The following is a 26718-nucleotide window of genomic DNA, read 5'->3' as shown; positions in this document are numbered from 1 at the left end:
TGTAATAGCATAATCAATAAAATATATTAAAAAAAACCCAAAACGGACTTGGTAGAAAATGGCATATTTGAGTATTATTTTAAAGATACATATCCTAAATATATGAAAACTTTCATATAAAATGTGAGTTTGAGAAATGATATCAATATTAACTGATCTTGAGATCACATCAGGCTTTACAAAGTAAAACATCAGCAATGTGCATCTGGACCACGCAGGGGCCGACGGAGCCCAGGTGAGATGCTTCGTTTGACTCCATTTGTTAAGAGGAGTTGTGGCTGTGCTCCTCAGTGGCTGGAGCTCTGAAAGGAATCCCTGTGGAAAGAGCTGCTATATTTCAAGTTGAAGGTCAGAGGAAAGGGAAGAGGAATTGTAGAATAATATGTGAACTATGGGTAGAAAGAAGGAGCAGACCTGATGGTTTATTCTCTGATTCAAAGTTTTCAGAGCTAATGTCTTATTTAACTAAGTTATCTGTTAGAAAGTGAGTTCCAAGAAATCAGGATATTTGTTAAAGGATCAGTATCTTAGTGTTCGTTTTGAAGAGCTACACTGTGCAAAGGAGAATGTCTGATATTGCACTTCCAAGCGTGGAAGAGCTTGGAGCGCCTAGCAGTGCCTCTAGATGGGCAACTCCATTTCCTGAGTTGCACTGCTTATTTTTGAGAAAGTAGTGGATGGGAGATGTAGGTAACACTGGTACAATACCATGTGCAGTTTTAAAGACTTACACATCACTTCTCTTATTTGATCTACACAAAGAAGCTGTGAGATGAACAAGACAGGTAAGATCATCCCTGCTTTCCAGATGAGGATGCAAGACTGTCAATAACTGGTGGAGAAAGGATCCAACACAAGGGATTCATTTAGATCTCATGTCAAGGAGAAGTATGTCAGTGCCACGGTGACTTGGTGAAATAAATATCAGGCTCCTCAGGAAGCCAGAGCTGCTGTCAATTGCCCTCCTCCCCCTCAGCCCCGGATATATTTAAACCAGTTCGTAATAAAAGAAAAAGAAACCAGCAGCTGGTGCTTTTGTAGAGCCAACTCTGGAGCCCCCTCAGAAGAAACTTTTTTTCTAGCTAGTTTGTCGTTTCTCTCTTTTTAAATTTTTGTTAGCTGCTTATTTTAAAGTTACATTTCTAAGTGAAATATTCTAAAGTAAAAAATTGGGACAAACTGAACCAAAAATTACAAACACAAACATGCCTTGAGCAACGTACAGATTTTTAATTTTTTAACAATTCTGCCTTCTTGGCAGCTGCCTGTGAGGTACAATGTGACCGCAAACACCCATTTCCATAGAAGCTGGCCTAGCAGCCCCTCCCACACATCCAGACCACGGGTCTTCCACTAGGTGGCAGGAGGGGTGGTGACACATCAGTTATACTAGTCACTCCAGTACTGTTGATGGCCATTCATTGCTGTTTAATACATCACAGTGCTGTTGAATATACATTCTGGCCCCACATAACCCGGTGGCTAAGACTATTCACATTTTACAAATTAGGAAGCTGAGGCTCAGAGGAGGTAGCTTGTCTAGAGACTCACAGCTTCCAACTGGCTGATGCTAACAGCACACCCTTTGCCTGCCTTGTCTCAGTCTGTCTGAATCTCAGGCTTCCAAAAACTAGTTGGTACACCTCCCTCTGAGGGAGGCAAATTCAATTTTTTTTTGCTTTAGGAAAGGTTCAACCTAAACTGCTCTCTACCCAGAGGCTAGTTTAGAATAGACACATCTTGAATTGTTTGTGAACCAGTGTGAAAGGAGCATTCTGCAAAGGTGCCGAAGACCTGAGCTCACAGGATTAAATCGGCTTCTCACTGGTGACCTCATAGTCCTTCAACCAACAGAAACCACCTTCACTCCTTCCTCTCTAAACTGGGAACTATGAGTGATGCCCTGCCCATTCCCTTGGGTTGCTGTAAAGACAAATATATAAATGAGTAAAAGTGTCTTGCCAATTGAAAACTCCCTACAGATGTGGTTAGTGTGAATTTTTTCATCTAAAAAAATGTTGCCAAAATTTACAGCATCCCCATGTTCAGCCATGGTAAAATCTATTCCAGAAGTTTACCTCTCCCTGCCGGGTCCAATAAGTATACAGCAAAGGAAATGGGATTGTGCAGCTGACAAAGGACCATGTTTTCATGATTCTGCTGGTGCTGCCGACATGTGCCGAATGTGTTTCTGTTTGCTCTGTTAGTAACAGGTGTTTGTGGGCTGGTGAGGATGGAGAGGGAGCTCCCCCCACCCCTGCCCGAGTTTGCCTGTCTCTCACTTGTCAAGGGTTTTGATGGGCATTTTGCAGTTCTCTGTCACACAGTTCTAAGCTTGGTTGCACAGCATGCTGCTTAAAGCAATCCCAAGTCTGGGAACTCTAAGACTCCCCTTCTTTGAGTTTCTGTTTGATGATAAGCCTAGGTGTGATTGTTGGTAACCCTCCCTCTTGATACTAGTTGGCTTTATTCATTTTCCTGGTTGGTGGCACACAGGTCAAAGGTCTGTCCCACTAGTGACTGGGCTTTGCTCCAAGTGAGATATCAGGCTTGATTTCTGTGCCTTTTGAATAAGATCTAAAATATCTCTTTTCCTTGCTCCTTTGTATCTGGTGGATAATCCTTCCTTACATTACAATCACTTGTTAAAATGTCTTTCTCCTGCTAGACTCTTACCTTTTCAGAGCAGGGACTCTGCAATATCCCTAGCACATCTAGCAGGGTGCCTGGCATATAACAAAGGCTGATAAATGCACATGGAACTGAACCTTACTACAGTGCATCTGAGGTATCTGAAAATGGTGATTCCCCTGAAGGAAATGGGACCCAGTTTCTTCTGTTGGAAACCTTTTTGGTGATAACATGGCCAGAATCTAGGGCTTTCACCTGTACTGGCTCCTGGTCCGAGGCTATTTCTGTACTTGACCATTATAGTGATGAAGTCACCTTCTGGGCTCTATTGTGTCCACTCAGCATCATATTAGGTGGGTACCTTCAGGTACAGGACAGAATGTGCATTTTTTTATTGGTCTGCTTTGCCTGTTCACTGATGGCATCTTTTTCTTTGCTGAGGTTTACTGTTATTGTAGACACAGGCTGCATAACTTAACATGTTTAATTCACATCACTAAACCAGTATAATGGAGGGTAAAATTGAAGGAGAGATTTCCCTATCTCGATTCTTGGGGAACAAAAAGGGAACACACACACACATACACAGCACCACCATCACCACCACCACCAGTTTCCTTGACTTCCCCTATTTCTTTTGAATGCCTGGCAAGGCTGGGAAAGGGGAGCCACATTTCATGCTTTAGGGCTTCATCTGATCATGAGAGAGTCAGAAAGGGCCCCTACCCTCCTGTAGAATTGTCTGGTTGGCCAGGTGTACTAATTGTGGTGAGGGGTTGCTAAATGCCTGTGAAGCATCAGGCATTTGCAGCTTTAAGATGCCAGGAGTGAACCTGCAGGCGCAATGATCTGATATGTGGCAGCTTCACACGATCCCTGCAGGGGCTGTGTTTTTCATTTTCTCTCAGTTCCCCACTACTAGCTCTGTCCTTGGGCATCAGAGAGTACACCTTTATATGAAGAGAGAATCTTAGTGCTGAAAAGGCATTTAGAAATTACCTAGTCTGGTCTTCTGACTTTACAGAGGGTAATATTTATTTTCTAAAAGGTTAAGTGACTTACTTGCTCCAGAGCATATTAGGAGCTGGTGGCAGAACTGAGATTAGAACCTGGGTCTCCTGGCTTCAGTCAGATGTTCCTCCCATTACATTAAAGCTGAGACCTGCTGTACACACATCAATTGGGATGAACTACACCCGTGGTTCTGAAATTTGAGCTGTTTTTTAATATTTCAATTAGTTGTCATTCAATATTATTTTATAATTGTTTCAGGTGTACAATGTAGTGGTTTTATGAAGTGATTACCCCTAGTAAGTCTAGGACCCACCTGGCACCATACATAGTTATTCTAATATCATTGACTATATTCCCTGTGCCGTACTTGACATCCCCATGACTGTTTTGTAACTACCAACTTGTACTTCTTAATCTCTTCACTTTTTCACCCATCTCCCCAACACCCCTTGCATCTAGCAGCCTTCAGTTTGTTCTCTGTATCTATGGGTCTGTTTCTGTTTTGTCTATTTTAATCTTTAGATCCTACACAGAAGTGAAATCATGTGGTATTTGTTCTGCTCTGTTGACTTATTTCATTTTGCATAATACCCTATAGGTCCATCCATGTTGTTGCAAATGGTAAAATTCATTTTTTATGGCCTAGTAATATTTCACTAAATATATTATGTAGCACATCTTCTCTATCCAGGTGGTAATCAAGGTGCACCTAGGTTGCTTCCATATCTTGGCTATTGTAAATAACAATGCAATAAATGTAGGTGCAGGGGTACCTATGTCTTTTCAAGTTAATGCTTTGGATTTCTTCAGATAAATACCTAGAAGTGTAATTGTTGGGTCATAAGACAGTTCTATTTTTAATTTTTTGAGAAAACTCCACACTGTTTTCTACAGCAGCTGTACCAGTCTGCATTCCCACCAACAGTGAATATGGATTTCCTTTTCTTCACATCCTCACCAACACTTATTGTTTGTGGATTTATTGTTAGCCGTTTTGGCAGGTGTGAGATGATATCTTATATGGTTTTAATTTGCATTTTGCGTATGATTAGTGACAATGAGCATCTTTTCATATGTCTATTGGCCATCTGTATGCCCTCTTTGGAGAAGTGTCTATTCAGGTCCTTGGCTCATTTTTTAATTGGATTGTTGGTTTTTTTTGGTGTTAGCTTATATGAGTTCTTTACATACTTTGGAAAGTAACAGCTCATTGGTTATCTAAAGGGATGTTAAAAGATCACAAGTAAAGAATGAGAGTAAAGAGTCATAGATAATATCATGGTTCCTGGCTTGGTCAGTTGATGAGATAAAAATGCTATGAACAGGACATAGAAGAGGAGAGGTAGGCTGAAGAAAGAAAAGTTTGTCTGGGACACGTTGTGTCACTGCTGTGTGCAGACGGACAGGTAGGAACCCCTGCCACACATGGCTGGGTAACGCAGTCTGAGGTACAGGAGAAAGACTGGGGTAAAGTCATGGAAGGGTGAGTGCCCACTGAGGGAGAAGCTCTTGTTCTGGATTAATATGTAAATTGCTGTCAGAGTGATAAATGATATAACCTCAATTATTAAAAAAAAAAAAAGGAAATCAAGAGATTAATGATACATGTTAAAGGATAACCAAGGAAAAAATTGAAAATCAGGATTCAAAATTTCTAATTTTGATACCTGAACACTTTGAGAAGGGATGCTAAAGAAAAGTGACTAGAGCAACAGAAATTCCCGATTTCCAACGGATACTATTCTTCAAGCCACTACTGGTTTACCACTTGAGGCCTTGGGAAAATTCTTACCTATTCCAGGCCTCAGTTATCTGTAGAACAGGGTTGCTGAGGATTAAACAATTCCTACAAAGCACTTAGCATAAAGCCTAGCACATAAAAAGGGTGCTGTAATTTTAAAAAAAAAAATTTATCAGGGGACAATTTTTCTAGAAAACAGACAATAAAAACTATCCAAGGAAACCACCAGTGAAAGAACAAGTGAAGACAAATGCTGTTCAGATGGCCCCTTCCTACTACTTCCAGCATACCCAGGATGGGGGTGGGTACTTGGCCTGGTGTGCCACCTATTATGACTATGATTCTGCAAAACATTCCTTGTATTAGTTTTCTGTTGGCGTGTAAAAAAATTACTGCTAACTTGGCAACTGAGATAAAAATTTATTATCTCAGTTTCACAGCATAACGAGAGATAATTTACTTAGTATCTCACTGGGCAGAAAGCAAGGTGTTGGCTGGAGCTGTAGTTCTTGGTTCTCATAGGGCCCTCTTCCAAGCTCAGGGCTTGTTGGCAGAATTCATTTTCTTGCAGTTGTGGACCTGAGGTCCTCGTTTCCCGGTTTCCCTTTTAGCAGTTGTCTGGTTATCATGCTCAGCAACTCCAGGTTGCTGGCAGTTCCTAATGACGTGACCCCCACAGGCTGTTCACAACATAGATGTTTGCTTTCTTCCAAGCCTGGGATGGACTTCTTAGGCGTTGAATTCCTCTCCTTCTAATCACTGACTTCTCAGGTCTCCGACCTCTAGGCCAATATGAAATGGGCTCAGGTGACTAGCCTATCTGGATAATCTCCCTATCTTAAGGTCAATTGTTCTAGGACATTAATTACATCTGCAAAATTCCTTCACAGCACACCTAGAATGGTGTTTGATTAAATAACTGGGAGAAAGCGTGTGTACACTAGGGGTCTGGGAACGTTGGGGACCATTATGGGAATCCTGCCTACCACATTTCTGAAGCTCGTGCAAGTTCAGTCACAGGGCTGAGTAGTGATTTTTAGTGGCATTGCTGCATTTCAGATTTGCCCTTTGGCTATTTATCTACACTCTATTTACATTTGAACAAGTTGGTGAGTATCTCTAAGGCAAATGATTTGGACATGCATTTTGAAGAGTGATATATTTTCTCTGGATGATCTTAGGACACCTCTGAATGATGTAAAATTATGGGTCTTTCACTGTCAAACTCTGTGGCCCTAACACCTATATAATCATTGAGTCAAGGCAAGGACTTATCCATCACTAAAAAAAAAGAAAAAAGTTTTCAACTCAAAATTGCTTACTGTCCCTAACTTTAAGATTTGTGAAGTGTCTGTTTGATCAGTGTAGTCCCAACAATAAATCAGCTGAGGCCAAGGCTTGTTTGAGGCGGTGCTTGAACATATGCTTGCCCTGAACATACATTTAAGAGCAATATGTTTTATGTTGTCAAATCAACTGGCTTCATTCAAGAGGCCCCTAATTCAGATACAGCCAGGCTGAGGAATGAGTAGTAAAAGGAGTGAGGAGCAAATACTGAACTGACAGTGGAGCTGGAAGTATAAATCACAGCTGAGATGCCTAACCTCTAGGGCCATCAGAAACAGCTGTCTCTGCAGTTGGTCTCAGCCAGGTGAAGTTCCTTAACTTTGTAGATTGCTCTGTATTTGGAACACTCTGGTGCTGCCTACAACAGCTGTTTTAGCAACTGGCCCAGGGAAAACGAGACCCATCACCTCTGTGCCCAGCACACAGCAAGATCCTGTTGATCAATCTGTGCTTGGGTCCTTTAATAGGTTCAGACATATTATTAGCTGGTCACAGGATTCCAGACTAGTCAATGTAATTAATACACAAAAGAAACAGGTGGCATAATGCTTTTCTTGATCCTCTTGAGCTACCTATATTTATACTATGTAAAAGTTGAGCTAACAGGTATCTTGGTCATCATGAAAAATGTCAATGTTCACATGTATGTGCATATTTTGGTCTGTTACAAGGAAAACTTTAAGTCCATTTTAAATTACCCATTTTTGTACTTTTTCTCTTCTCTCCCTCTTTGCTAAAGGTAATTATGAGTCTTTATAAACCCATTTCCATGCTCTTGATTCTAAAGCCCACAAATCATAAGCTGGTGTTTTTACATTGTTGAATAATAATCCATCGGTTCTGGAGCCTGTTCATCCCGCTCACCCCACTGCATCCTCAACAAAGTGGAGCTGGGGCACTAAGTGCGCTTCCTGCACTGCAGGACTAAGGCAGTATCTTTTTTCTCTTAAGAGTCATCCCTAAAACATAGGATCTCTGACTTAGCACTGACAGAAATCAAATTTTGCAATACACTTGAAAAGAAAAACAACTTTTAACTACAAATTCTAACTTACTGGGAGGGGGAGGTAGGAAAGGTAGCTGTTCTCATGTAACTGCCTATAGACATTATAGAATATTTTGCTCACACACAGTTAAATGGTCCCAAGTTGGGAAGAACCATATATACCTTGGCAATATATATGGTGAACAGGCATGTTCATTTGGAAAAACCTCATTTCCTGGTGGAACAAATTCTGAGAAGTTAAAATAACAGGGGTGGGCAAACCTACTGGTCAAAGACCAGTAGGTCTAAACAAATTAGAGCCGTATTTTTGGTTTAATCTAAGAAAGTGCCCAGACTGCAGCTATCCATTTGAATGGGTTGCCTTCTAAAGCAGGAGTAACTTGTCTTCGCTGATATTTTAGGGGACAAATGATCATGGATCATCTGCCCTCAAGGAGGTATTCTGCTTTGGGTCTTTTGTGGTCCCCTCCAATCTAACACTTCTATATTAATACATAACTGAATTGTATATTTCACATAAATACCTTGCTGTCTGTGCTGCAATGTCTTTCTTAATTCAATAGATAATATATAGCACCACCATACCATTAACTCTGATATAGACAATGGGAGTCTTCCTATCATTTGTGAGGCTTAATAGACATAGGCACGTCAATATAATGCTAGAAAAAGTGGCTGTATTTCAGATATAGCTACTAAAGGTAGCTGCCCTAAAGGTACCTGCTCCACGTATCATTCAACACTTACACTATGACTGGCAGGTGAATTTAAGAGTAGCTTCTGCTCTGAAATATTGCAACATATAATTTTACAGAGAAGCCACGGTATATCAGAAAGAAAAAAGTAGTAAGAAGCAGACTTCTCTTAGATATTAGCTGCCTAATTTTAAGTCCTTATCTCATAGACATCTCAATTTCATCACAGGAATATTTCCAGTGCCTAAAATATATATATATATTTTAAATTACAAAAGGTATTGAATTTCTCATATTTTAGCAATTAAGTCTATTATTGTGTGTTTATTTTTGATTGGTTCATAAAGGTAAACCTTGCCTCTTTGGAACCGTCCTAGTTCTGAAAGTCTAGAACACATCCTAGCTCCATCACTGACTAGCTGAATAACCCAATGCAAATCACTAGAACTCTCTTTTTTAAGGTTCACTTACCAATGAAATAACTACCTCAGAGTAGCTGTGAAACTTATAAAGCGATGGATTTGGCAATGCCTTTGAAAGCATAAGCAGTACACAGATAGTTTTATATAATTCTGCATACCGCATGAGGTCTATCCAGGGTTAGGTTAATAAACAGGTATTGACCTGTAATGGGAGAAGTAAAAGGAACTTAAATTTTAGTTTTTTTTTCCCCATGTGGTTTCTCGTTTCTTTTTTTTTCCTGCTCTCCTTCCTCAGGTAAGACACAGAACCTGTTCCGTTCTTTGAGAAATTTATTGGTCCTTGTGGAGCCCGAGAAGGTGGCCACAAATATTCATGTCCAAAAAATGCCAACCAATGTTTGTCTTTTCAGTCTTGTAGAATCTGCAGAACTGAAGTACGTCGACAGCTCTCTGTGTGTCCAGAATATCCAAAAGACCCATGCTTGCTCTGTGTGTCATGGGGGCAGGGACAGAAAACAAATTCACTGGTAGTATTTTCAACCAACTCGGAAGGCCTTTCCTTTGGGATCTGACAGGATGACCACACCCCAGCAAGCAATGCCTAGAAAAGAAACAACAGTACCTTATGTGTACATTGCATTATAGTTTACTAAGGTGCTTTTAAAAAAAAATTAAGGAAAAAAAAATCCCATTACCTCCCCAAGCTAGAAACGAACTTAATTGATGTGGGCAATCTAATTATAAAGGTAAGAGATCTGAAAACCTAAAATTCTACTCACATAATAGAAGACCTAAAAGAATCACTACATTTTACTGAAGACATCTTCACCATAGCTACAGATAAGGGCCGTGGGACACTATGTCCAGTGGCACACATCCAATGCAGGCTTTGAACCCATCTCTAAAATCTGACTTTAAACCTCAAGGTCTAAGTTATGTGCCCTTTCTCAGGCTTTCCCTAGGACCTGGAGAAAACATGAGCTGTCATGATGCCAGATAAACCTAGGATGAAAGGCTAGCTGTGTCACATCCTGGGTGTCCGACTTTGAACAGCTAATTTCTTATTTCTCTGTCGTACTTTGTTAAAAGATGGAACCATTATCTCTTAACAGCAACTGATAGGATTTAAAAGATTGAGGCTAATAAGAATTCTCAAAAACATTGGTTTTAAATAACAGCGTTCCAACTTCCTATCACCATCCCCACATCTTGTTCCGAACGGCTCCCACCAGGTGACCAGCCCCAGGGAACCAACCCCGCCCACGTGGCTGCACCCCACTTATTCCTTCCCCCTCCCTCCCTCAAGGGCCCTGCCCCGGCTCTCACTGATGCCGATGACCATCTGCGTAATAGTCCCTGGACTCGGGGCGTATCCCAGCTTCAGGGGCTTCCGTGCCACCCAGTACACATACCCGCCCGCCCCTATCAACCCTGACCCGGAGAGCACGCGACAGCTCCAGCAGTTATTAAATACGGGGGGTTGCTCTGCAGAGGTCGGGGTTCTGGGTTTATCCATGGGCGCAGGGCTGGCGGAAGAGGCTGCTTCAGGCGGCGCGGCGACCTTGTCTGACTCAAGAGGCTGGGACATGAAAGAACCCATGTTCATGAACTCGACCTCAATGGTAGGAGCTTTGGAATCGAACTGACGTAAAAGATGCTGCCGGAAAGCAAGGCTTTGGTGTGCTACGCAGGAAGCAGCCTGAGGGACGCTGGGAAATGTAGTTCCTGCTGGTTTCGGTAGGGGACAAGATGGAGGGGTAGGGCAATCTAGGTGTAATTATGTGGTGAGCACCTGAGACGTGCTAGTGGCCATTCCCCTGCCCAACCCTGCCCCGCAAGTCCTTTGAGAATACCGATTTAGACAACTCCCTAAATGTCTCAACTCTCAGTCTTCGTAGAAGAGAAGTCTGGTTTTCTCAGTTTCTTGAGTGAGACCTTAGGCATATTCACCTGTGAGGAGGCATACAACACAAAAGAGTTTTAATATGTGCTTAATTATGTGCTGCTTTGCTAAACGATTATCTGTGCTATGCCATTTAATCTTCCCAACCCAAGGCAGGATCAGTTTCTCAATATATGACAGAACTGGTTAAGTGACATAATCATTGTTGAAACCAGTATCTATGAAAACAGTCCAATTTCTTAAATGCTGCATGTACATGTCGCAAGACTAGACAAGTATAATCAAAGTATTAAAAAATGGATTTGAATTGCCTGGATAAATACTTTCAATTTCTCTTTAGCTTTTTTCCTAGTGTCATGATCTAATTTTTTTCATACCCATAGTATTTTTTCTGCTTTGAGATCCCTGGAGAAAATTCAACTCAGAATTGGGCTAAGGGACTTGAGGAGTTAAGAAAGGATCTGTTCTTACAGGTTTACTTTTTTATCATCTCTTAAGTATGGACTTTTAATCCTGAGTGCTTTCTTTACAATTCAACTTCGATTTCATCCATTCCCAACTCATTCGCCTTTCATTTCCTTTGGGTAGAATTGGGTGAATATTTCTTGGGCTGGGCTGTTCTCAGCGGATTACTGGTAAGAAACAAAGGCGTTTAGAGTTCAGAGGTGGTTTCTGTTAGAGGAGATAGGTGAAAATAGGATTAATTTCAGGTTTGAAACTTTTTCTTTTTTAATGACTTTAAAAATTAACACCATAAAAATAAATTCCTATTCTACGTTCTAAAATGACATACGATTTTGAGAAGGCTGAAAAAAAAAGACAAAAATAAAGATATGGATAAATAGGAAAGAATAAAGTAATAGAAGAAAATAAGATAATACTAGTTGGCTTGATGCTTAATTTCAAAGACTTCATTTTGTTTTGCACACATACGTATATAAAATTTGGGTTCTATACCTGGCTCTGTCACTATGAGGCAGCCATATGACATAGAGCCCATTTTTATTGTCTCTGGCCATAGTTACCTCATGTTTGAAATAAGGAGATTTGGAATAGGTAATATCCAGCATTGTTTCCTAACCTTAAAATTCTATGATTTATTAAGAATCTCTTTTTATATAGTATTGTGCCAAGTGTCATACCAAATAAATTCAATAGTGTTGCACATAAAGAATCTTAATTTATGGCTGCTGACTCTTGCTATGATGCTTGCTAAAACATTCTATAATTCATGAAATTTCTCCTTATATATATAAAAACTTACCATCATTTTGCAGTGGTTACCAAATATTTTGAGTACACATCTCTGAGAATAAAAAATATTGAGCACACAGTAGCACTTATGCATGCATATTTATTTATAAATTATATAGTATTATCCTACTTAATGTAAGACTAATAATAAAATAATAATAAAATAATAAAATAATAAAACAATAATTTATTATTTAATAATAAAATAATAGAAATTTAAATTCCAATCTTTTCTTACATCCCACTATCTAGAATTGCACATTTCCATGGATGCCATGGTTATCTGGTGTGTGACTTTACTAATGTATATTTCATCTAAAAGCTTATCTTTTTTAGTGTGTTTATCATAGTTAAGAGTGCCTGGAAAGGACATCTTTAATTCTCCAGACAAATATTATTGAAATAGCCCATAATATATTTTCCAAATAACAGGCAATATTTTTTAACCACTGTTTTGAATACCAGAAGATGTACTTGTTCTCTGATGATTGTCTCCAGTGAATGATTTTAAGCTTTTTTGTTACTGTGATATCCCTTCAAAACTCAACAGTGGCTTCTATGGAACCCACATTTTAAAAATGTACATGGCACATATTAAAATTGAGGTGTATTGTTATAACTTTGAAAAATTATTAAAGTGAAGATGTCTTTTTGAGGTAAATAAAATTGTAGGGTCTGAGGCCAATGAAAACAAGCAAAAGTATAATTGGAGGAAGCTGTGTACATTTGGCTGGAAGTAAAAACAAGGACAAGGTTGAAATCTAACTTTACCTCATTCTCTATTTATTTCTTTTACTACTTATTATTTCTATAGTTCATTTTGGAAGTTATGACGCAGAGGCCTTATGACCTCTCTTATTAATTTATAAATTTTAAAAATACAAAAGGCATACAAAGGTATATACTAAAAAGTGTACTTTATACTCTTCTTGCCCAGCCATTCAGGTCCCCTTCCCTAACACAGCCAAGCTTATTAATGTCTTATGTGTATTTTTAGAGATTACACACACACACACACGAGGTCTTTCTAGAAAAAGTCCAACCATTATTAATATAAGGAGAATGGTTTGTGAGACATTGATGTAACCTGGAAGCCAAGGAGAGTGGACTGGAATGCACATGTGTGAACAATCATAACTTCACTGTACTAGTCAGTGGGGGCAATATGCTGTTGAGTGAGCATGTGTCCTGTGTGGCCGTCTCATTCAAAATGACTGAGCAAGTAGAACCCGAATCTACATCAAATTTTGTGTTAAGCTTGAACATTCCTCTGTAGAAACTATTCAAATGATTCAGAAGGCCACAGCTATGGGTAACAGGTGATCATGACAACACACCCGCTCATGCATCACATCTCTTGTAGAGTTTTTTTGGTAAAACATCAAATCACCCAGGTGACTGAGCCCCACTACAGCCCAAATTAGGTGCCCTGTGACTTCTGGCTTTTCCCCAAACTAAAATCACCTTTGAAAGGGAAGAGATTTCAGACTGTCAATGAGATTCAGGAAAATATGATGGGACAGTTGATGGCGACTGGGAGAACTGTGTGAGGTCCCAAGGTGCCTACTTTGAAGGGGACTGAGGCATCATTGTCCTGTGTACAGTGTTCCTTGTTATCTTGTATCTTCTTCAATAAATGTGTCTATTTTTCATAGTACATGGCTGGATACCTTCTAGACAGACCTCTATTAAAAATAGTGCCACAGTATGTAACATTGTGCATACATCAAATAATAAGCATGTGATTATATCTTAAAATATATCTCTAAAAGTTAGGGTATTTATTACCTTGATGTACATTACCAATTGCTTTTCACAGAACTTGTACCAATTTATACTTTCACCAACAATTATGAAACTTGTTTGCTCACCCTGTTCCTCCGCATGGTTATTCACCTTTGATCTCGGCTTATCATATAGGTAAAAATGGTTTAATTTTCTTTTTCTTAGTATGAATGAGCATCTTAATGTATGTCTAAGATCAATTAATATTTCCTTTCCTGTCAATGTTTTTGCACATTTTTGTTCAATATCTTTTTCTCAGTGACTTCTAAAAACTCTATACATTAGTGAGATTAACCTTATAATATAAATTCATGATTTTGTCCTGCCAATTTGATATTTGCCTTTTTAGTTGATGTACTTTTTATCATGCCCATTTTTTAAAACATGTAATTGTCTTTATCAGTCTTTTATAGTTTGAGTTTCATGTTATATAGAAAAGGTCTTCTGCTGTTTATGGTTTCCTGGTATTTTGATATTTTTGTCCCCATACTTCAAAGTTTAATACATTTGGGATTTATCTTATTATTAGGTGTCATGAATAATACCAGATCTTCTTTTCCTTTTCTACTCTCTCACCCATTTTTCTCAACACTATTAAATAATCCACTTTCCCCCCACATATTTGCAATGCCACTTAATCTAAAATGCCACATGCATATATATGGTTGTTGCTAGAATTCATATTCTGTTCCATGAGTTTTCTGTTTATTCATGTGACATTATTACACTATTTTAATTACTGAAGCTCTGAAATGCATTAATACTTGGATACTGGTTTCCCTTTTATTACTCTTCTGTTACAGACTTTTCTTGGCTATTTTTACTTGTTTATTTTTCCACATGAACTTTTGACTCAGCTTGATTATTCTGACAAAATGATGCTGACATTTTTATTAGACTTGTGTGAAAATCGTAGTTTAATTTAGGGAGAATTGACATCTTTATGATGTTGAGTCATCCTATCTGAGGACATGGGATGCTTTATCTTTTGTTCATATTTTATTTTATGTTCATCTGTATCATTTTAAAGTTTTTAAAATAATTACCTCATTACATTTTCTTTCAGACATTCTATCTTTATGTTGTTATTGAAAATAAGAAATTTTTATTTTTGTTGTATCGTCCCACTGGTTGTGTTTGAATGCAAAAAGGCTATTAATTTTCAAATATCTTAATAGTTAATTATCAGGTGAATGTTTGATGTATGGAGATAAATACTCAATTATCTCCTGGTGAATCTTTGATGTGTGGTTGATAGTTTTATTTTTCTGCCATCCTAATTGATTTGGGGGATAACTGTTATACCCACTTTATAAAAAGAATTTGGAAGCATTCCTCTTTTTCTCCTATACTCTACAATAGTTCAAATACCATTGGAATTATTTGCTCTTTAAAACTTTTGTTAGAATTTCCCTGTGAAATTGTCTAGTCTAGGCATGTTATTATTTGGGGGAAGGAGAGGTAGATGAGGAGGGAGTTTCTTTGACACCTTTCTCTATTTATAATTTGGAAATCTGCCTTATCTTAGGTTAATCAAAGTGAAAAACTGTTTTTGCTGGAAATAGTTTTGCCAAGTTATACATTTCAGGAATATTATCTATTTTATCTCAGTTTTGAAGCTTATTTAATGAATTGAGAAGAGTAGTTCCTTACAGTTCCTTCAATTTTTTTCAATAATCTGTGTGAAACCTGTAAATGCTACCTTTTATGTGAAAAAAGGGGGGGGGGGTCTTTGCAGATGTGGTTGATTAAGGATCTTGAAGTGGAATGATTGTACTGGATTATCAGGAAGGCTGTAACTGCATTCACACATGTTCTTAAGTAACATGCGAGGGAAATTACACACAGAAGAGAAGGAAATGTGACTATGGAAGCAGAGATTGGCACGATGGGGTTACAATTCAAGGAGTGCTGGCAACCACCAGAAATTAGAAGAGGCAATGAACAAAACCTCCCCCAAAACATCTTTGTTTATTTCAGATAAATAAATTGTATATCTGTTGAAATCTATCTTTTAAAATTACTATGATTGTATCATTTTCTTATAAGCAAATACAGCTGACCAGGATTACTGCTACTAATCCATCATTAAAGGCAAAAAGTATAATTTATTGGATATTTTAAATAATGCATTACATCAAAAAATTTAAATTTACAAAAGCATCTTGATTAATTATATAAACTGCTAATTAAGAGAAGAACAAAATTGTTTTTTTCCTTATAAAATGGAAATCTAAAGAGTTCTGTTAGCCTCAATGTTATCTTTATGTAAAAGTAGCAGAAAGTGTGGCATATGTAGTTACACCTAGGAAAGTATGTCATTTGTGCACCTCATATGAATAAATAAAATTTGCATAACAAAATGAATGAAGAGAGACTTAGGCTTTAAATTTAGTATTGAATTATAACACTAGTGTTGAATTAGAGATTTTTAAATTTAGTGTTGAATTATAACATTATTTGATAGGCTATTACATCAAACTTATTTTTGTACATTTGTATCCCTAAGAAAATAATTGTTTCTTGAAAAAGATCTCTCAGGAGCCATTTGTGTTATGATAGGATGAACTGAACCTCTGAGAGTTTAGTGTTTACCAAATCTGGACTCTCTAGATCAAGTCAACAAATCAGATGCACTGAATATTTCACAGAGATCATTTCCTGAGTTACGGGATCTGCCTTTTCTCCTGAAATCTTGGCAGATTATGCACTTCTGGGGAGTATGGTGGTTTTCTGTATGTTGCTGTTATTACATATGAACTATATTATTTCTCTTTTTTCCTTTTATGTGCTTTTCTATTATACTTAATTATAAGTGCTTTTGGAACATTCTCAAGAAGAATACTCTGCTAAGAATTCCTCTAAGAAGTGGTTTTAGAATTGGAAAATGAGAGAAAGGAAGACTGGGCATTGGTATGTCCATGTCTTTCTATTTGATGCAGACTTCTGCCAGATTGATGATGTTAAAGTTTCTAGATGGGAGGACAAACTCCATAACTCTGATTTATTTTCCTACAAAACCAGTATCTAACTATGTTTCCTTTTTTATTGGACCTTTTTGAAGACTGGTCTTTTCAGTTCTTCATTGTTTATTTTCTTTCCTTATTCTTTCATTCTTAGCTTCATGGAACTCCACATGCCTGTTTAGAGACATAGTTTTGGCTTCCTGCTCATTGATAAGTATTTGATCATCTTAGGAGCTTTGCTTCCAATGCATGGCTCTGTTGGCTTATTCTGTTTCTGATGTGAAAAATAGATCCCTGTAAAAGAACTCATCTAAATTTCTGCAGATGGTTCTCTGATTGGCCTCTATTTCTAGAAAAAAAAAAAAAAGGACTTGGAATCTTAACATCCAGGGCAGGGTGTTGGAGATGCCTGAAGGTGAGGGGTAATATCCTTGTCCGTGTTCTGTTGGAGTTTCATATTTTCACATGCTTTTCTCTTTTCCACTTCTCCAGAATAAGCAATAGCTGCTTTGTGCAATAATCTTTTGAAGTTCTGGTGATAAATGGGCCTGTACAGACCATGTCAGCTCATGGATTCAGAAAGATCTATGTCTACCTTTCTGTGACAAGAAATTACCTCTACATATTACCCTGCAGCTAACAATTGCTTCTTCTACCTCATTGATGAGTATGCTTGAATGAATCTTTATCACTGCCATACACCTTGAGATAAGTAGTGTCTGGAGTCATGGACTGGCTGTAGCATTGACACCGGGAGAACGACAAGGCAGTGAGACATGCTGTACTCCTGTGTGGCTCCACAGAGCAGGAGTCACATCACTTCTTCCTTCTGTACGGTCACCAGTGTGGGTTTGCTCTTTAGATACTTGTCCTATTTTTCTCCCCCACATCCACCCCAAGGATTCTAGTTATATACTCTGTTATATCTTTTCTCATTTAAAAAAGTTCTTTATTTGTTATCTTATTTTTTTTCTTTTTGCTTTTTAAGGTGTTTGCTGTTGATCTCCTTCATATTCCTGTATTTTGTACTTTATAAATTTGAAGGTTTCATTTCCCCACACTGCTTTTCTAGAGCTCTGAGAACTCGTATTTTATCTTCTCTTGATGCCTAGTCATCTTGTCTGAAGTTGTTTTACTTGTACTTTGAGCTCTTGCCCCATTGAATGAATTGCTTCTTAAGTTTTTAAAATTCAGGAGAAATATTTGGTCATGCTTTTTATATGCCCCATAACAATATATTTTCTGAATGTTGTTATAACCTTACATTTACTTTTCTTGTTTCTTCCATTCTTTCTTTCCTTCTTACCTAGGGTATCTTTGAATATATTATTTTGGTTTCTTTGTTTAATAAGCATCTTTGAAGGGGTAAGTTTTCTCAGCTATTAAGAGTATGTTTACATCAGAACAGAGCCAGAACTAAGTTCCAGGCCAGGGATTACCTTACGGTTTAGGGAGTAGTACATTATTCATGTAGCCGTCTTTTCCCCTCAGTGAATGGAATAGGTAGATTTTGAGTTTTTACAATTCAAAGTATTTTTTTTTCTATCCCGCCACAGTGATAGTGTGCTTCCTGCATACATGGCTGCTTGGTGAGTTTTCTTATTTTACTCTATCTTCTTTTCTTCATGGAACAATATAAAATCTATGGAACCTAGGGGTTTAGGTTTTGCATCTCAAGCTGTGCCCTTCACCTTCATGAATTTTACATTGCTGACTCATCTGGATGTCTGTAGCTGCCATGCCCTTGCTCTGCTGTGTCTTCTAACACATGCTGGTATGATCACCACTGCTGTAGCAATTGTGGATGTACATATTGCAATTGGATCTTCACCAGCATTGGTCCCCTCTCCCTTCAGTCATAAGAATGAACAGAATACTCTTCTTGACCTTCTTTGAATAAGTAGGGTGAGGGAGAAATAAACGCTTGTTACATTAAGTCCCTTAGATTGAAGTAGCTTCTTAGTGTAGCATAATCTGACTCCTGTTTTAACTGATACAGTTGGTCCACTACTGAGGGTGCTACTCTAGAAGGCATGTAGAAATATAAGGAGGCATTTTGCTTGTCACAGTGACAGTGTCCAGAAGCCAGAGATCCAGGATTCTAAATCTCTGATAATGCTTACAATAGTCCTATGCAATAAAGATTGCTTTGCTGTAATGAAAGCAGTTCCCTCATTGAAAAACTCAGTAAATGGCTTGAAAGTACAGCCAAACTGCCTGCCTGGAATGTGTCCATTATTAAAACCTTTCCCAAATTAATATAATTTGGGCTTTCCTTCTCTTCTATTTTAAGTAATTCAAAAAATTTTAATTTTATATATGTATTATTATTTTCTAAATATGATATCCATCTGTGGACTGTAAGAGTTTCTTCATTTTCACATCATTCTCATACTGTTATTGGGGCTCAATAAATATATGTGTATTTTATTAGACTGAAATATCTTTGGGGGCTTGCATTTGATAAAGCGTGTTCTGTATTGTGGGTGCACATTTGTAGAATGTGGGTTCCCCTTTTGCTTTCTGTAGGTTGAACTGACAAGAGACTTGGAAAATAAACAATTGAAAAAGACATTCCCTAAAGGTAGCCATCAAGTATAATAAGACTCAAATCAAATGGCCCAGCTGTCACAGTAAAATACAGCCTATTGACTTCCTTCTCACTAGGAAAAAGCATGGCTTGCCACTTACCACAGACAGCTTGGGGAGAAAGTATCACCCTAAGAACTGCAGGGATGAATGTCCCATGTAGCTAAAAGGCACAAAATAAATCTGGTAGCATGTGTCCCTAGTAGAAAACCACATGTTTTTATAAGAGGTGAGGTGGGCTATGTAATATTCTTACCTAAAGGGTCAGGGAAAAAAAATAGCACTGTAGTTAAAATACTAATGGAAATGAACAAGATTTTTAAAAAAACAATTAAAAAGATAATTAACTATCAGCTAGGTACAAGCTCCTTGTAGAGAGGGGTGGGGAAGGACAGTGGCTTTTACAAAGATGAGCAGGATAAACCTTTATTGTAGGTTTTGGGAATCTTATCTGAAATCTAAGCATATACATAAATCTAACAGCTAAAGATTGTCACAAATATTATAACAGAGGTAATAAGAAAATTTAGTGAGAATGTAGGAAAAGAAGATTGTTTCTAATTGGATGCAGGCAAATGAGTTAAATCCAGGAGGGAGAATATTTTAAGTTGAACTTTAAAAGAAGCCTAATGTGTGGACTGTTGAATAATATGTAAATATCACTGATTCCATCATCCCAGAGCAGGGTTAAGTGGGTACAATGTTTAGCAGTTAAAGAGTGCTGTTACATACATTATTCATATGACTGCCTTAGTATTAACAATGGTTCAATGGTTTATGTAATCAGAATCTGAAAAATGGGGAGTGTTAATGGATTTAAACATTTGGGTATACTAAAATAATTATTATAGCAATTTCCCACAGAGTCCTCAATGATTGTGTGTACACATGTGTCTAGGGTGTTCATGTCATGAAAAATGGCAGCTAGTATACCCATGTCCACGTTGTTTCCATCTACTGACCTTGACTCCTTGGAGTATCCAGTTCAACCAGACCCCAAAATAAGAACTTCATTCAAAATGATGCTTAAGTAAATTCTGTTCTCATAGGATCAAGCAGTCTTATAGCCCAGCACTAATGTTTATGTTCAATGAATTCAACAAGTTGTATACAGGCTATTAAGCAATATATTTCCTGTGGTCTGGATACTGGTATTGATTAGATGAGGAATAAATAGCTTGGATTCTCTTCAAGAAATGGCACTTTGTAATGTCTTGAATCCTCTTAACTTAGATATGTCTAATGTATATATGAGTACACAGCTGAGAATAAAAAGCTATTTAAGTATATGTCAGTGAGCCCAGACCTTTAGAGCTGGGAGCAAAAAATGATTTAATTATTTTAGTTCTTCCCATAATACTTACTCACTTTAACAGGATGCCTCTCTACTACTTTGTTCCTTATTACTGTCATGAAGAAGGAACTCATATTGATCCTTCTTGTAACCATTTTTAGGTCTGATGGGTATAGCATGGGTAAACATCTGGGATGCTGCTCTTTGCTGTCCTGTGGATCAGCAGAAGAGGAGATGGGCCTAGGTGTCCTGCAGCCTACTACATCTTAAGGATTGCTGACACTAATCCACGTTGCATCGTACTGTCAAATTAGATGGCTCTGGGGCTGCCACTGGGGTGAAGCACATATAGCCCAAGGGAGAAAACTGCTCTTGATGATAAAAGGCACAGTTTTCTTGGAATTTTAATTCATTCCAGAATATCCTTCCAGAAAGCATATCCTGGTAATTGACTGTGGTTAGTATGAAGAGTAAAGTGGCAGAAGAGAAAGAATGTGAGGTGATAATATGAATTAAAAGTTCTATAGTGTTTTCCAGGATGTATATTATCTGATTTAATGGTCACAGTTGTACAGTGACAAAAGTATTATTACCCTCATTTTACAGAAAAGAAAATTAAGGTCTGGAGGGGTTAGGCAGTTTGCCCAAGCTAATTTGCTAGTAGGTAGAAGAAATAAAAAAAAATACTATTGTTTAATATTGAACTAGACACTCTGCATTTGCTCTGCATGAATTCTTCACAACAACCTATGTGGCAGAGACTAACACCAGCCCCACTAGTTTTTAATGTATGAGAAATGAGGGACTAGAGATCACTTAGTTTAAGGGATGAAGACTAGCCTTGAATCCGGGTCTTCAGACTCCAGAACCCATTTTACACTGTGGTGCAGTCCAAGTCAGGTAGCATCTTTTGACTGCAGTTTGAGATTTCCATCCAGGTACTGTGCTAAGATATGTCTATAAAGCACAGTGTCTTGCACATAAAAGAAACATTCAGTAGTTGGGAGTTACTAATTAATGTGTCATTAGCTAGGGTATTTTTGCCTATTACCTTTATTAGGAAGATTTCTGATGATTTTACAACTATTGCTACAATTATTGAATGCTGAATTTCACTGAGCCTTTTCCTGTATAAGACTTCTTTGAACATCAAAATTACAACTAAAATACAGAACAACCGTCACTCAGAGCTGTTAGAAATCAATTTGAATGGAGATCAGACAACTACAGACTTAAAAAAACCACAAGCATTGAGACTGGTAGGAGGTGTGCGGACACAAAATGGGCTGGTCTCTCACCCACGTGTGGTGGATAAAAAATCAGGAGGGATATCTCAGGAACCAGCAGGCCCAGCCCCACACCAAGCCCCCAGCCCAGGATTCCAGTGCCAGGAAGTAGACCCTACAACTTCTGACTGCAAAAATGAGTGGGGATTGAGTCAGTGGAAGAAATGTCTGGAGCCCCAAGCAATTCCTCTTAAAGAACCCACACATGGACTCACCTACTCGGAGTCACCCTTTGAGCTCCAGCACCAGGGTGGCAGCTTGAAGGGCACTAGTGACATATTGGGCTGAAGTGTCTGGCATTGGGGTGAGCAGAAGCCATTGTCCCTTTTCTGAGCCCTCCCCATAAAGGGCCATGGAGCCAGCAGGCTGGTGCCATATTTGAGACTCCATCAACCTGGCTAACACGGTTTTACCCACCTTGGAGATCCCCAGAGACTCTGCCCCACCCACATTAGGGGTCTGCGAAAGCTGCTTTTCCATATGAATGGCTGGTCTTGGCTCATGCTTCACAACTTCCTAAATCCTATCAAACAAGCAACAGCTGGCCTCGTGAGCTCCAGGCCAGGCACTAGCAGCAGTTAGATTAGTTTCAGAGCTTGGCTTTGCCTGGGATTCCCCAAGCCTGGCACAAGTAGCAGCCATCTCAGATTGCTTTATAGTTCAGGAGGGGCCACCCTGGGCAAAACACAGGTGGGGACTGACATTGGCCTGTGCCACCTGGGAAACCTCAGGGCCAGCACATGCAGTGGATAGCTATAGACCACACCAGTACACCCTAACCCTGCACAACTGATCTTCCACAAAGGGTGGAGGTTGGTGGTCAGTGATAATTGCCAGTCCTTGCAGCTGACTAGCCTGTGTAAATCCTTCCTATTGATTTGCCAACAGCAACAAAGGCTCAACTACAAGAGAAAGGTGTACTCAGCCCACATGAAGGGTGCACATTGAGAATCCAGCTTGACTGGTAGGGGAAGCTGTGCCACTGGACCCTGTAGGACACCTGCTATATTAGACCACACTACCAAGACATGGAGTCAAAAGCAGCTCTACCTACTACATAGAAACAAACACAGGGAAGCTGCTAAAACAACAATACAAAGAAACATGGCCCAAATGAAAGAACAGATCAAAACACCAGAGAAAGAACTAAACAAAATGGAGATAAACAATCTATCACATGCAGAGTTCAAAACACTGGTTATAAGGATGCTCAAGGAACTCAGTGAGGACCTCAGCAGCATAAAAAAGATCCAGTCAGAAAGAAAGGATTCACTAATTGAAATAAAGAACAATTTACAGGGAAACAACAATAGAATAGATGAAGCCAAGAATCAAATGATTTGGAACATAAGGAAGCAAAAAACCAACCAATCAGAACAAGAAGAAGAAAAAAAAAAACAATGATGATAATATAAGCAGCCTCTGGGACGACTTCAGGCATTGCAGCATCCACATAATAGGGATGCCTGAAGAAGAGAAAGAGCAAGAAATTGGAAATCTATTTGAAAAAGTAGTGAAAGAAACTTCCCTAATTTGGTAAAAGAAGTAGACATGCAAGTCCAGAAAGCACAGAGAGTTCCAAACAAGATGGATGCAAAGAGGCCCCTTCCAAGACACATCATAATTAAAATGCCAAAGGTTAAAGGTAACAAGATAATCTTACAAGCAGCAAGAAAAAAGCAGAGAGTTACCTACAAAGGTGTTCCATAAGACTATCAGCTGGTTTCTGAAAAGAAACTTTTCAGGCTAGAAGGGACTGACAAGAAGTATTCAAAGTGATGAAAAGGAAGTACCTACAACCAAGATTACTCTATCCATCAAAGCTATCATTTAGAATGGAAGGGCAGATTAAGTGCTTTCCAGACAAGGTAAAGCTAAAGAAATTCATCATTACCAAGCCATTATTAGATGAAATGTTATAGGGACTTATTTAAGAGAAAGAAGATCAAAACTATGAACAGTAAAATGATGACAAACTCACAACTATGAACAACTGAATGTAAAAAATAAAAATAAAAACAAGTTAAGCAAACAACCAGAACAGAAACAGAATCATAGGTATGGGGATCCTTTGGAGGGTTATCAGCTGGGAGGGGGAAGGGGGAAAAGGGGAAAAGGTAAGGGATCAAGAAGCATAATTGGCAGTAACAAAAGAGATGGGGATATTAAGAAGTGTACAGGAAATGGTGAAGCTAAGAACTTACACTGCCCATGGAAATGGACTAAATGGTGGGGGAGAATTGCTGGAAGGAAGGGGAATACTGGGAGAAGGGGGCAAAGAGAAAAAAATTGGGACAACTATAATAGCATAATCAATAAAATATACTTAAAAATACTTTTTGCAGGTCATGTTTGGAAAGACAGAAATTCAGTGACAAAATGTGACTTGTGTAAACTGTTAAGGTGACAGTATTAAGTCAGCTGGTGAGGCAGAATAACAAAAAAATGTTCTCATTGTGCTTGACTATGTGCCACCCTTTACTGGCCATAAGCAGCCCAGAAGCTCACAGTATCATTTTTAAAATGCTTTACAATTTTCCAAGTACTTTAAAATGCATCCTTTCATTTGTGCCTCATAGCAACACTGCTGGGTGGCCATTATTATCCTTGTTATACAAATAAGGAAACTGAGGCCCATAGTCAGAGGTTAAGACTAAATTCACACAACCAGTAAATGGAGGAACCAAAATCCAGAGAAGATTCCCTGATTCAAAATTCAATGCTTTCTTATTACACTTAGCTGCCTCATAGTTTTATTAAGATTCCTGTCTTCTTATTAGTTATGAGCCACCAGAATCTGAAAATGCAAATGTAATAAAGTATCACAGTGGATAGCTTTATGAAATGCATGAACAAAAAGGGAAATTTGATGGGCCTACCACTGAAATCTTTAAAATAAAGTTGTTTCAATGAATACTTATCCAACACATATTTATGTAGTTCCTACTTCGTCCATGACATCATGTTAAATTATGTGATGCATATAAAGAAGCAGGGCCAGGAATGGTGGTAAAATCTTTCAACTCAAGTTAACACATTTTTAGATATAAAAAAAATTTATAGGAATCATGTGGTGGTAATTACTTATATGTCTTAGTTTGCCAATTAAACAGAAATCAAAAATAAATTTGACATAGATACAAAGATGGTAACTGTGTCTTACTTATCTTTACATTTCATGGCTCGGTATCTTTCCAGTTGAATGAATGAATAAAACAGTGAATAAATAGGAGCATAAAGTTAGGGTTGCTGTGCTCCAGAAGCTATAGACTAAATGAAATAAAATACAAGACTGGTACATGCATCTACAATATAGAGAAGAGAGGTATAATTTCTAGTTGAGATCATCAGGAAATGCTTCATGGAAGAGACACTTATTGAATGACAAATAAGTAGTAAGGCTTTCTGTTGTCATTTCTTAGAGCAACATATGGATTAACAAATGAAAATTAAAAGTAGGAGATTTAAATCTTCCAGTACCCTGTATGTGGGCATAGTGGGCATTCAAAATACTTTTGTTGAGTGAATGAATGAATGAATGAATGAACAAAATTTTTAATATATTAGTTTTAAAAGTAAAATGCTGTGGAGATGTCTTGGTGTTCCTTGGAGTAAGTTAAATAAGAAATGTCAAAACACTGTCATGATCTTGCCATACTGTTTGGCCCTTCATAAAATCACAGAAGAATCTTAGAGAGTGCTTTACTCTGTTATAGAGATTTTATAAGGCTCTACAATTCAGAGAACATTTTGGATATATAATCAAAGAGTGAAATAAACATCTTTGAGAGGTTGCATCATTTCCTTGAGAGGGAGAACACTAAGCCAAAAGTCTTCAGTTACATCCTCATTTCTGACTTACCCCATTTAATTTTAACATCTTTTGGCAGCCTGGCCATAAAAGCTAGGTTATAAGAATTCCTGCTGGATTCTGAGTTTTGGTTATACTCACGTGTTTGCATTGATCATTTGGTTTTATTTCTTTTCACAGAAAACCACTTGTAATTCCTCCTAGGTTACTCTCAGACCTGCGACTTTCATACCAACAATAAAAGAAACATTATTTACTAGGAGGTGTTTCTATTTCATGGCAGTGATGCACAGTGCTTTCCTCTGCTCAAGAGTAGAACAATAATCCTCCTACCTGAGAATTAAATTACTTTGTTTCTAAATTTTACCCAGAGTTGTAATCATCAAAAGAATGAATAAGAGCATAAAGCATTAATTATGGAGTGGAACTTCAGTTTGCTTTTATTACAATAAGTAATAAACACATTCAATGGATTTTCCAAATACTGTACTTTTATCTGATTATCTTTAGAAACATTTTGAAGACATGACATTTACATAAGCATTAGTAAAAAAGTCAACAGTGTTAATATTACTAATGTAAATTATTTAGTGTTTTGGTGATCACATTTGATGTCCCATATGTATTTTCATTGAGGAGAAATGTCATTTGAACTAGATGCATGCCTATGTCCAATAAAGTCAAATAATCTGAAATTTTGATTTACAAAACCGTGATGAACATTTAAAAAACTTTCTAAATTAATTAGCATTGTAAGGTGACTCCTGTCTCTTGAAAATGTATATGGTACAACTATTTTTAGAAATTTTGTACATAGAAATGTCCAGAAGCTTCTGTATGATAAAATGTGCACCATTTACAAAACTTGCCAGAACTTTGTAGAGTTCAGAGACTTGAATTATCCCCCATCTTCTTTTAGAACTACATGTCATGCTTCTATATGTTTGTAATGACTATGACTATATAATTACTTT

The 26718-nt window shown here is 38.0% G+C and overlaps 1 protein-coding gene across 2 annotated transcripts; it reads right to left on the bottom strand.

The window, feature by feature from the left end:
• Positions 1–9168: 9168 nt before the first annotated feature.
• DMAC1 (distal membrane arm assembly component 1) lies at positions 9169–10492 on the bottom strand. 2 transcript variants are annotated; one of them, XM_045840753.1, is made up of 2 exons: positions 10183–10492; positions 9169–9457 (listed from the first exon to the last, which is right to left on the bottom strand). In XM_045840753.1, exons 1-2 carry the CDS (start codon positions 10460–10462, stop codon positions 9393–9395), a joined length of 345 nt encoding a protein of 114 aa, XP_045696709.1. In that variant the 5' UTR covers positions 10463–10492; the 3' UTR covers positions 9169–9392. The 2 variants fall into 2 exon arrangements, with proteins under 2 accessions (XP_045696709.1, XP_045696708.1); XM_045840752.1 differs by having other exon boundaries at positions 10293–10492.
• Between the last annotated feature and the right edge of the window lie 16226 nt (positions 10493–26718).

The sequence above is a fragment of the Phyllostomus hastatus genome, unplaced genomic scaffold, assembly GCF_019186645.2.
Source record: "Phyllostomus hastatus isolate PE091 unplaced genomic scaffold, TTU_PhHast_1.1 phas_contig_34, whole genome shotgun sequence".
Classification (NCBI taxonomy): domain Eukaryota; kingdom Metazoa; phylum Chordata; class Mammalia; order Chiroptera; family Phyllostomidae; genus Phyllostomus; species Phyllostomus hastatus.
The sequence above is the reverse complement of the archived record's forward strand: the minus strand, read 5'-3'. Positions and strand labels throughout refer to the sequence as shown.